The 12706-nt window shown below is 45.5% G+C and overlaps 1 protein-coding gene across 1 annotated transcript in view; it reads left to right on the top strand.

The window, feature by feature from the left end:
- The window catches only part of LOC107283769 (ubiquitin carboxyl-terminal hydrolase isozyme L1), a 98756-nt gene that overhangs the window by 83899 nt on the left and 2151 nt on the right, over positions 1–12706 (top strand). Inside the window, exons 3-8 of the mRNA XM_015811720.2 lie at positions 1728–1856; positions 4528–4678; positions 6371–6456; positions 7332–7379; positions 8838–8907; positions 11298–11356. Coding sequence (XP_015667206.1) covers positions 1728–1856; positions 4528–4678; positions 6371–6456; positions 7332–7379; positions 8838–8907; positions 11298–11356 — 543 coding nt within the window. The remainder of the gene's footprint in view (positions 1–1727; positions 1857–4527; positions 4679–6370; positions 6457–7331; positions 7380–8837; positions 8908–11297; positions 11357–12706) is intronic.

Consider the following 12706-nt stretch of genomic DNA (forward strand, 5'->3'; position numbering starts at 1 on the left):
TATTTCTGAGTGTTTTTCTAGGCCTTGATATCTGTGGTTTAATCCTATTATCATATCCTGCTTCCCAGGTGATGGGGCTAATGACTCCTAGAGTTTGGGTGGGGCATGCAGATTTTCTCTTTGTCTTCTTGATTGCTCTGGCTTCAACTTTCTGATGGTTTTACATCTGCATCTGTATGGGGCTAGGTCTTGCTTGGGGGCAGAGAGATTTGGAGCCAAAGTTGGTTTCTGCTTTTTAAAATACTTTTGAGAAAATATATATTTCTGCCCTTTTAATATTTCCTTCTCTGGGGCTCTGACTTCCCACAGTCTTCTCTCTCAACCTGGGATTGACCACCTTCCCTTCGGCTTGGCGCCTTCGCATCCTTGCTTGAAAGGAAAACCCATTTGGGTCTGAATGGCAGATTATCCTATTTCCCTGGGAGGGCAAGAGGGGGGGGGCTCTAATCTATACAGGATGAACAAGACTGCTGGATTTACAGTTAAGACCAGAGGGGGGGTGGGTGGGCATTCCAGGACCTGCGGACTGCAACTCCCAGAATTCCTGAACCGGTGACGCTGGCTCAGGAATTCTGGGAGTTGAAGTCCTCAGGCTTGTCAACCTGAGCCCTGGTTAAGGCAGTTGAGCTAAAAGCCGAATAGATTGAACAGAGCAGGGTATCCTATAAAGGTGAGGCGTTTATCTCATTGTTGATTCTTTGCATTATCACATCTGGCTTTTATTTAGTTAATGAGTGGCACAAAATAAAAAGAACTAGACAACGGGGTCACAGGCAAACATTAATTGCTGTCTTTTCTTGTAACTGCCTCAAATTAGAGCCAGCATTTTATTTTATTTGTTTTTTATTGATACAGTGGTTAGGACTAATCAAACTTCCTATCTACCCTGGGAGCCAATGAAATTTTGTTTCCCAGCTGCTCTCTGTTGCCCTAACCCAGGGCTCTTCAAACTTGGCCCTTTTATGACTTGTGGACTTCAACTCCCAGAATTCCTCAGCCAGGCACGCTGGCTCAGGAATTCTGGGAGTTGAAGTCCACAAGGCATAAAAGGGCAGAGTTTGAAGACCCCGGCCCTAACCTCTGTAAGGCAATGGCTGAAGGACTTCATTAAAGGATTCCAGCTTAAAATGCAGCAACGCCATTCAACTTCCCGTGACTGGGCAAGAATAAGCAGGCCTTCGTATGTGCAGAATGGGATGGCTGCATTAAATCTAATAAATAATATTAGATGCGTTTCATTTTGCTAGAACCCCGGCAATCCCCAAAGCAGAGTACGAGGAGGCTGCCAGCTTTTGGGAATTTGAACCCAGAACAAAATGCAATTTTTGCTCCTGAGATGGTGTCATTCCTTACCCTTTCAGCCATTGTCTATCCACCGCAGGAAACTGCCTGTTTTCATGCGGTTTTCTTTTGCCTATTACGTATTATGCATTACTTGTGCCTGGGAATAAAACAGGGACATTTTCACTTTTTAGTTTTATTAAATTGGAAACGTTTGCTGATCTATCCCTGCGTTCGGCTGTACCTCCTCGCTCATTCCTGGAGTCAACTCGCAGTTAATAAATTATCCCAGTTTTGAGCACAGAAGCACGGTCGATTCTCCGGTTGAGTTTGTGGCTCAGCTAACCCAAATTAAGTTGCTGGTCGTTGGCTTGTTCAGACCATGGCTTGCCTGTTTTGGGAATGTGAGATACCCAGCGTTGTGTGTGCTTCCCTTTCTTGTGTAGATACTCCATCGCCTAGGGGTTGCCCCTGGCTGGCAATTTGTGGATGTCTTAGGGTTTGAGAAAGACATCTTGAGTGCTGTGCCGACTCCAACTTGTGCAGTACTTCTGCTCTTTCCCCTTACGGCTCAGGTAAGTATTAAAGCTGAATAAAATAAAATAAAATCTCCCATCCCTTATTGCAGGGGTGGTGGTGGTGGGGGTCTCCAACCTTGGCAACTTTACGACTTCGTAAGTTGAGGATTCCCTGTATTTTACAATCCTTTGCACACCAGTGGGATGTCCTTGGCTAATCTAAAGCAGAGATCTATCTCTGAAGGGGTTTTGCACCTTTAATACCCCAGGAATTTGCAAAACTGCCTTGGGGAATTGTGACCAAAACAATTGACTGGGTTGAACCTGTGCAGCAAATTTACAGTAAATACTCTGTTATTTCCTAATATCCATGGAAATTGGCCTACAAGCCAGAATTAACAACTATGGGGCACCTTGGAATGTATTAATTTCAAAATAACGGCACTATTCAGACCCATATGTTAAAGCAGAATATTGGCATTAGTACACAGGTAGTATACTTGATTTATAACCACAGCTATAGGCCAAAATTTCCGTTGCTAATCAAGAGACTTGTTTAAGTGAGTTTTGTCCCATTTTACAACCTGCCACAGTGGATGACTGCAGTTGTTAAGTTAGCAACAGTGAAACTGGCTTCCCCCCTTGACTTTGCTTGTGAAAAGGTCACAAAAAGGGATCACGTGACCCCCCCGGGGATGCTGCGACCGTCATAAACACGAGCCAGTTGCCAAGCGTCTGGATTCTGGTCACGTGACCCCGGGGAACGCTGCAACGGTCGTAAGTGTGTGAAAAACGGTCATAACTCACTTTTTCCCAAGCCATTGCAACTTCAAACGGTCACTAAATGAATGTTGGTAAGTGAAGGACCAGATCTTCCTTTAGAATTTGGTCCTGACAGAACAATGAACCAGTGGAACAACCTGCCTCCAGAAGCGGTGAATGCTCCAACACTGGAAGTTTTTAAGAAGAGACTGGACAGCCATTTGTCTGAAATGGTATAGGATTTCCTGCCAGAGCAGGGGGTTGGACTATGTGACCGCAAAGGTCCCTTCCAACATCATCATCATTGTTATTGTTGTTGTTGTTATGATTATTATAATCTGTATAGCCCAGGGGTAGGCAACCTTGGTTCTTTTATGACTGGTGGACTTCAACTCCCAGAATTCCTGAGCCAGCCATGCTGAGGGGAAAGAGAGAGGTTTCCAAGCTGAGCCATGCTGGTTCAGGAATTCTGGGAGTTGAAGTCCATGAGTCATGAAGAGGCCATAGTTCTCCCATGCTGGCTCAGGAATTCTGGGAGTTGAAGTCCACCAGTCATAAAAGAGCCAAGGTTGCCTACCCCTGCTCTAAACTAATAAAGTCTATATTAATTAACATTAATTATGCTTTCATATGTTCCTCTAACTGAGGGGTCTTCAAACTTGGCCCTTTTATGGCTGGTGGACTTCAACTCCCAGAGTTCCTGAGCCAGCCATGCTGAGGGGAAAGGGAGAGGTTTCCAAGCTGAGCCATGCTGGTTCAGGAATTCTGGGAGTTGAAGTCCACGAGTCGTAAAAGAGCCAAGGTTGCCTACCCCTGGTATAGCCAGTGGCAATAAGGAATTTTCTTTGAACTTCATTGGTGTCATCAGCAACATCTACAATTCAAAGCTAAGCACGTAAAATTCTTAACTAGTCCTCAAGTTACAATAGTTCATTTAGTGACTGTTCCAAGTTACAACGGTACTAAAAAAAAGTGCCTTAGGATCATTTTCCAAGCTTATGACCGCTGCAGCATTCCCGGGGTCCCGTGATTTACGAATACTTGACAAATGATTCATATTTATGACGGTTGCTGTGTCCCGGGGGGTCACGCGATCCCCTTTTGTGAACTTCTGAAGAGCCAAGTCAACGGGGAAGTCCGATTCGCTTAACGACCGTGATACCAACTGAACAACTGCAGTGATGACACCGAACGATCGTCATAAAGAGAGGCAAAAATTCACTTAGCAGCTGTCTCGCTTAGCGACAGAAATGTTGGGCTCAATTTGTCGTCATAAGCCGAGGACTGCCTAATTTTGCAATTCGCGCCATTCCTGAGGCCCTCAGATTGTTCTGTATGTGTCTTTCATCCAGGGTGGCTGGGATACGTGTTATCGTGTGCTGTGCACACGTTAATGCGTGTTCAGTCTTTTATATATTTATATGTATATATAACATTTTATTAATTTTCCAGTTTTCCATTTAAGTATTTAAAAAGCAATGTGGTGACTGGGTTAATAGTTCGATAACAAATTCTTTAGTGCAAATCTCAGGTTACAACATCAGATATTTCTTCTCTTTTCCCCTTAACATTTACTGTCTTGTATTCAAGCTAGTACAATTCTAGTTACTGTATATCAACTCAGTAAAAACATCATCATTACATTTATCCATAAATTTTTAGCTTAGCCTGAAAATTATAAATATCAAAGGTTAAATTGCAATATTGATGAGAAGCTAAAAACTGGGCAAAAATTTTGTAACAGGATATGGATTTTTTTATGAAGATTGAATGTAATTAAGATATGCATAAGCGTGTTCGGTCTTTTGAAAAGGTCTAAAAGTCTCCCGTAGGGTCCAATCCAACATGCAGATACACCTTTGTGTAGGAAATTGCTCGTTCCTGCTAACCAGCCACAGACTGGGTCAAGTTTGTGACGGAGACACAAAAACCCGGATGGTGTCTAATGAATATGCTTCAATTGTAGCACGAAAACTTCAGAAAAAAGCAGATTGAAGAACTGAAGGGCCAAGAAACGAGTTCAGATGTCTACTTTGTGAAGCAGGCTGCCAGTAACTCTTGCGGAACCATTGGCCTCATCCACGCAGTAGCTAATAATCAAGATAAAATACGATTCGGTAAGTCCTAGGGGAGAATTTTCCAGTGGATATAAACCTTGCAGTCTTTACTGCACCCTAAATTGTTGGTTGATGTGGACTTAAAAATACTTTAAGAGCTCTGAAAGTCAAACTTAACAGAGGACGCAAAATATGTTTCCTTTCTTGAGTCGGCCTGAAATTATAGATGATGCTTTTAGACTTTAAAATACGTGTGCTGTTAACCCTGTAGGAATGAAGGGGCCTCAAAAGCTTTCAGATGTAGCTGGTGGAATCAGCTGCTACTATAGTAGTAGCACTGTAATGTCCAACATCTCAGGGGTTGCCACAAAGACGAGGGGGTCAAGCTATTCTCCAAAGCACCTGAGGGCGCAGGACAAGAAGCAACAGATGGAAACTCATCAAGGAGAGAAGCAACCTAGAACTAAGGAGAAATTTGCTGAGAGTGAGGACAATTAACCAGTGGAACAACCTGCCTCCAGAAGCTGTGAATGCTCCACCACTGGAAGTTTTTAAGGAGGGATTAGACAACCATTGGTCTGAAATGGTATATATGAGCAGGAGGTTGGGCTAGAAGATCTCTTTTTTTTTCCTGTTTTCTCTCTTTCCATGTGTGCATGTGTTTCATAATTAATTGAATTCATGTCCACCTTCAACCTCTCAGTGGCGGGTTTTACGATGTACAACAACTTGGTAAATTATTAACAGCTGGAAGTTCATTCTTGGATCAGGCAGTTCACCAGTAGCTCTCAGTCTTGTCTATTTGGCACCTAGCTAGGTGGCAGTACTTTTTAAGAACAGATTGAACAACCATTTATGTCTGAAATGGTGAGTAGGGCTTTCTGCCTTTGTTGGACTAGAACAGGGCTTTTCAACCTTTTCACCCATTGTACCACTTTTAGGATATGGCGACATCCGAGGTACCACCAGTCGCCTAGCAAGGGGTCTAAAACTTGATGACCAAAAAAAAAAGGGGGGGGAAAGTGATAAAGTACAGGTAGTCCTCGACTTACAACAGTCTGCTTAGTGACTGTTCGAAGTTACAATGGCACTGAAAAAAGTGCCCCCCCAAGCCACAGCCGAGCAAGACACCTGCCTGCCCACCCGGCGGCACTCTTCCTCCTGTCCGAGGTTTTCATTGTTGTGAGCATTTCTGTTGAGGATTGGCAGCGGGGTGGGGGTGGGGGGTGTTTGGTTTTTATTCCCCCCGTCTGCTGGGTGGTTGCAGCAGGTTTTGGTCACTTCACATGACCCTGGGACACTGACCGTCATAAACATGAATCAGTTGCCAAGCATCTGAATGTAAGTCACAAGACCCTGGAGAGGCTGCAACATTCCAGCTGATCGGCGCTTCTTCTGGGCTCAGCAGAAGCACCAGGATCAGTGCTGAGTTCCAGTTGGAGCCTGGCGCTGATCCTGGCGCTTCCGCTGAGCCCTGACAGCCCTGCAGCTCCAGCCATCTCTCGCTCAGGCTTGTGCGGTGCTGCGACCGGTTCAGCTCATTCCTTCCCCTTGTTGCCACTTTTCTAGGATGGTCGCGTACCACCTGCCAGGTGCCAATGTACCACAGGTGGTACCTGTACCACTGGTAGAAAAGCCCTGGACTAGAAGACCTCCAAGGTCCCTTCCAGCTCTGCTATTCTGTATTCTATTCTGTGCTTCTTTATTTCCCCTGCACAAGACTTAAATCGCTTTTAATTTCATCTTTTCCAGATGAAGGATCTGCACTAAAAGAATTCCTCACTGCGACAGCTGGGCTGTCTCCAGACGAGAGGGCAAAACGTCTGGAGAACAACAAGGTAAAAGGGATGGATGACCTGGATAAGTTTTTCCAAGCTGCTAATAGAGGCTAAGAAACGTCATCCTGTTTCGTAATGATTCCAGTCTCCTGTTTCAACTATCAATAGAAACACACTGACTTTATAAACTAGGACAGGGGTCTTCAAACTTGGCCTTTTTCATGACTTGTGGACTTCAAGTCCCAGAATTCCTCAGTAGGGCATGCCGGCTGTTAAACAAGGATTTCCTGCTGGCTTCCCCAATGGGTTTGCTTGTGGGACGTTTGAATTTGCACCTTGTGCCCGGACACCGCTACAGCCAGGACAGTAAGGACCGCTCATAAATACCATTTGTTCGGCGCCACACTAACCTCGAACGGTTACTAAACAAACGGGACGTAACTTGAGGACTATATGTCACAATTTTCCCCATGCAGGGTGTCATTCAGAATGGATGCTCAGCATTAACATTTGTTGAACAGGCAGTAGATCCGGGGGGGGGAGGGGAGGGGGTGTCCAACCTGGGCCACTTTAAGACTTGTGGACTTCAACTCCCAGAATTCTCAGGCCAGCCGTGAATTCTGGGAGTTGAAGTTCCGGAGGCCTTAAAATGGCCAACGTTGGACACCCCTGGTGAAGATGAATAGATTCGCAGGAATGGGAATAGTGGATTTAGATAAAATCATCTTGATGTGTGTGTGTGTGTGTGTATGTACATGTCTGTATATATATGTGTGTGTATATATGTGTCTGTGTGTGTGTGTGTGTATGTATATGTGAGTATATATCTATATATCATCTATCTTTATCTATCTATCTATCTATCTATCTATCTATCTATCTATCTATCTATCTATCTATCTATCTATCTTTTTAAATTTTTTATCTCTTCCCAGGCCATTCAAGAAGCCCACAATGCAGTTGCCCAAGAAGGCCAATGCCGGGTAAATACTGCTTTAATTGTTAGGTTTTCAACAATACAATGGGCCAAGAACTGGTGTCTCCAGTGTATGACGCCAAGACAAAGACGCAGGCATGTCTTGAGCAGAGGTCTGAAGCTGCAGGACACAGCTTGACAAACTCTTGAGTTTATTGCTTCTTATATACTTGTTACATACACCAGCTTAACCATTCGATGCTGACATTTTACATTCATAAGTTTAACTATGAGATGCTGACATAAAGTTTCTTCATTGGAAAATTCCTAGTAACACATTACATGATCAAAGACCAGGTAAGAACAAATACAGGGAGATGAAAGCAGAAGGAGCTAACAAAGGCAGGGAAAGATAGGAGAAGGAACTTAAGCATATTATCTGTTTAGGTAGGTGAGGCATTAAATCAAAAGGGTATGACCTTCTGGCTGCTTCATTGGGACAAAGGGTATCAAGAGGTTATGAGGTTTGTGGGGGCAATTTGCAGCCCTTAGAGCAGGGGTCTTCAAACTTGGCCCTTTGATGACTTGTGGACTTCAACTCCCAGAATTCCTTTGCCAGCTTGCCTGGCAGAGGAATTCTGGGAGTTGAAGTCCACAAGTCCTAAAAGGGCCAAGTTTGAAGAGCCCTGCGTTAGAGGAACATATGAAAGCATAATTAATGTTAATTAATGTAGATGTTATTAGTTCAGAGCAGGGGTCTTCAAACGTGGCTCTTTGATGACTTGTGGACTTCAACTCCCAGAATTCCTCTGCCAGCTTGCCTGGCGGAGGAATTCTGGGAGTTGAAGTCCACAAGTCCTAAAAAGGCCAAGTTTGAAGACCCCTGCCATAGAGGTTATAATAACAGAATTTTGCAAATCTGAACATATTTCCCTACTTCCTTTTCTTCATCTTCGTGAGAACTGGGGAAGTATGTCTGAGAGGCATACTCTGATGAAAGTTCTGTGCCTTACTTGGTTTCTTTTATCTGACCCATGTTGTAATAGCAGCTCTTTCTTGGGTTCCTCACAGTTATTCCTTCTAGGAAGGAGGTGAAAATGCTTGGGAAGCTTGTTTTAAAAATATTGGGGAAAAAGGGGGGGGGAGAAATAAATGTGCCACCGTTATAATAATAATATAATAATAGCAAAGTTGGAAGGGACCTTGGAGGTCTTCTAGTCCAACCCCCTGCTCAGGGCAGGAGACCCTATACCAGGGGTAGGCAACCTTGGCTCTTTTATGACTCGTGGACTTCAACATCCAGCATTCCTGAGCCAGCCACGCTGGCTCAGGAATGCTGGGAGTTGAAGTCCACGAGTCATAAAAGAGCCAAGGTTGCCTACCCCTGCCCTATACCATTTCAGACAAATCTCTTCTTTAAAAACTTCCAATGTTGGAGCAGTCACAACTTCTGGAGGCAGAACTTGTGTGTCCCTCCCCCTGTTCTTGCCAGATACCCGCCTTCTTAACTCTTATCTTCTCTTAGGCTGAAGATGACAAGGTGAACTTCCATTTCATTCTGTTTGCCAGCGTAGGCGGACACCTCTACGAACTGGGTAAGTTTTATATATATATCGGTTTTGAAATTTTCTGTCTACGATTATAGCTTTCAATGCAGAACAGTTCCCCGGTGGCATTTTGAGGCAAGCAGTTTTTAGGCATCTATAATTGCATTTACTTAAGGATCCGTAGCGTATCTTCCTAGCCAGCTCCACCTACAGTGCCATCAAAGCAGCTGCAGAATGAATACACTTCTCCCAGGATGCAATTCACACACATCGCATTAGGAAAATAACAGGGATGTCCTCACCCTTGCAACAGTGCATTTGCTGACCGTTCAAAATTACAACGGCATTGAAAAAAAAAAGCGACTTATGACAGCTTTTGCAGCTTCCCCATGATCAGCTGATCAAAATTCAGCCTCTTGGCAACCGACTCATATTTATGACGGTTGCAGTGTCCCCCCCCGGGTCACGTGATCCTCTTTTGTGACCTTCTGACAACCAAAGTCAAGGGGAAGCGGAATTCACTTAACAACCCGGTTACTAACTTTTCAACTGCAGTGATTCACTTAACAACCGTGGCAACGGAGGTCGTAAAACGGGGCAAAACTCACCTAACATACGTGTCGCTGAACAACAGAAACCTTGGGCTCGGTTGTGGTCATAACCCGAGGACTACCTGTTCACGCAGAGCTGCTAGCCCAGGGATAGGGCCCCTTTATGACTTGTGGACTTCAACTCCCAGAATTCCTGAGCCAGCATGGGGGAACTATTGCCCCCTTCATGACTTGAGGACTTCAACTCCCAGAATTCCTGAGCCAGCATGGGGGGGAACTGGCCCCTTCATGACTTGAGGACTTCAACTCCCAGAATTCCTGAGCCAGCATGGGGGGGGGAACTATGGCCCCTTCATGACTTGTGGACTTCAACTCCCAGAATTCCTGAGCCAGCATGTGAAGGGGGAACTATTGCCCCCTTCATGACTTGAGGACTTCAACTCCCAGAATTCCTCAGCCAGCATGGGGGGGGGGAACTATGGCCCCTTCATGAATTGTGGACTTCAACTCCCAGAATTCCTGAGCCAGCATGTGAAGGGGGAACTATTGCCCCCTTCATGACTTGAGGACTTCAACTCCCAGAATTCCTCAGCCAGCATGGGGGGGGAACTATGGCCCCTTCATGAATTGTGGACTTCAACTCCCAGAATTCCTGAGCCAGCATGGGGGGGGGGGAAACTATTGCCCCCTTCATGACTTGAGGACTTCAACTCCCAGAATTCCTGAGCCAGCATAGGGGGGAACTGTGGCCCCTTCATGACTTGTGGACTTCAACTCCCAGAATTCCTGAGCCAGCATGGGGGGGGGGAAACTATTGCCCCCTTCATGACTTGAGGACTTCAACACTCCCAGAATTCCTGAGCCAGCATGGGGGGGGGGAACTATGGCCCCTTCATGACTTGCGGACTTCAACTCCCAGAATTCCTGAGCCAGCCATGCTGCCTCAGGAATTCTGGGAGTTGAAGTCCACAAGTCATAAAAGAGCCCAGGTTCCCTACCCCCGTACTAGCCTTTTTGTAAACTCATACTTGGAGGGTACATACAACAGTAACACGTTAGTTTAAGATATTACAGGAGCTTAGCCCATGCGGTTGGTTTATCGTCCGTGAGTTTATGGACCATAAATTTGAAAACAACAGGAAGATAAAATGGAAATTGGAGTCTTCATAGCTAATAATTAATTTTTTTCATCATGGTTAGGGGAAGACGTAAAAAAGGAACCTGCAGCTTCTGAAATAATGAGAGGGTGATTCCTTTTTTTCCCCCTTTGGTGATATTACAAGCAGCTGCTAATCAATATTTGACTAAATAACCCGGTTGGGAGGTGCTACAGGTAGAGAGATTAATCCAGGGGTCTTCAAACTTGGCCCTTTTATGACTTGTGGACTTCAACTCCCAGAATTCCTCAGCCAGGCACGCTGGCTGAGGAATTCTGGGAGTTGAAGTCCACCAGTCATAAAAGGGCCAAGTTTGAAGACCCCTGTCTCAAATCTAACAAACAAAATGGAGGCTGGCTGAGGAATTCTGGGAGTTGGCGTCCACAAGTCATAAAAGGGCCACGTTTGAAGACCCCTGTCTTAAATCTTACAAACAAAATGGAGGCTGGCTGAGGAATTCTGGGAGTTGAAGTCCACAAGTCATAAAAGGGCCAAGTTTGAAGACCCCTGTCTTAAATCTTACAAACAAAATGGAGGCTGGCTGAGGAATTCTGGGAGTTGAAGTCCACCAGTCATAAAAGGGCCAAGTTTGAAGATCCCTGGATTAAGGGCATTCTCTACCGTAAGCCTCCAAGAAAGTGGACCAAGCTAATTCCTCTTAACACCGGTAATTTTCACACACAAAGATGCTACGGAAGTTATGGGCTTTGTTCTCCAACTTTGCTTGCAGATGGAAGAATGCCATTCCCTATCAAGCACGGAGCCAGTTCAGAGGACGCCATGCTCAAGGTAAGATGCTTTTCGTTTAGGGCGGTCACCATTTCACTTGTCCTTGCCAAGTTCCTACAACACATACATCGGGGATCATCAACCTGTCCGGCTTTTCAGACCGGCGGGAATGGTTCCACGCGAGCGGTGGGCGAGCAGGTACACACAGCTCTGTTTGAAGAAGTGGCGGGCACACGGGCCTGCATAAATGGAGCCTTGCATGCGTGTGCAGTCGGCCACTGCTCACGGAAGGGGAGCTGAGCCCGTGCCCGCCTACCGCTTCCCCCGGCCCGATTCCAAACAGGCCGTGGCCCGAATGCCGGGAATCTCTGCGCTACATAACATGCTGAATTTTGAGTAGTCTAGAGTGTGCTGTGTGTATTGCTTTGATGTCATGGATGGGCTCTGATATCTATAGGAATAGAAGAGTATTTGACTAAGGTTACTTCGATCCCAAAAGAGGCAATCGGACTTGCTTGTTTTCCTTTGAAGACGTTTCGCTTCTCATCCCAGAAGCTTCTTCAGCTCTTGACTGGATGGTGGGGAACGGAAGGATTTATACTCCTGGCAGAGAGCTGGTCATTTGCCTCCTTTTAGAGAGTCGTTGAGGCCACTTGGAGGCTTATCTGAGTCCTCAGGGGTCACCTGAGTGGTGCAAATGGGTGTGGAGCCTTCTTGGTTGCAGGATCTCAACAACTCTCTAAAAGAGGGCAGATGACCAGCTTTCTACAAGGAGTATAAATCCTTCCCTTCCCCACCATCCAGTCAGAGCTGAAGAAGCTTCTGGGATGAGAAGCGAAATGTCTTCAAAGAAAAACAAGGAAATCCAGTTGCCTCCTGAAAAAGCACCCTTTGGGGATAACTATGACCTGGATGATGGAGAATCTCCGTAGATATTTAGCTAAGATACTTTTAGCGTCTCCTTCCGAAGTTTATTGCATCTAGAAAAGTGGTGTGATCCTCCATTAAGTGTGATGGATCTCAGCTAATGAGCGTTAGGCACGGTCCCTTTTACACCCTTCCCATCCTGTACAACCTCTTAACTTAGATCAGGGGTAGGCAACCTTGGCTCTTTTATGACTCGTGGATTTCAACTCCCAGAATTCCTGAGCCAGCCACACTGAGGGGAAAGGGAGAGGTTTCCAAGCTGAGCCATGCTGGCTCAGGAATTCTGGGAGTTGAAGTCCACGAGTCATAAAAGAGCCAAGGTTGCCTACCCCTGGGCTAAACTAATAAAGTCTACATTAATTAACATTAATTATGCTTTCATATGTTCCTCTAGGTCAGGGGTAGGCAACCTTGGCTCTTTTATGACTCGTGGACTTCAACTCCCAGAATTCCTGAGCCAGCATGGCTCAGCTTGGAAACCTC

The sequence above is a fragment of the Protobothrops mucrosquamatus genome, unplaced genomic scaffold (assembly GCF_001527695.2).
Source record: "Protobothrops mucrosquamatus isolate PMUCROS unplaced genomic scaffold, P.Mucros_1.0 scaffold_52, whole genome shotgun sequence".
In the NCBI taxonomy this organism is placed as follows: Eukaryota; Metazoa; Chordata; class Lepidosauria; order Squamata; family Viperidae; genus Protobothrops; species Protobothrops mucrosquamatus.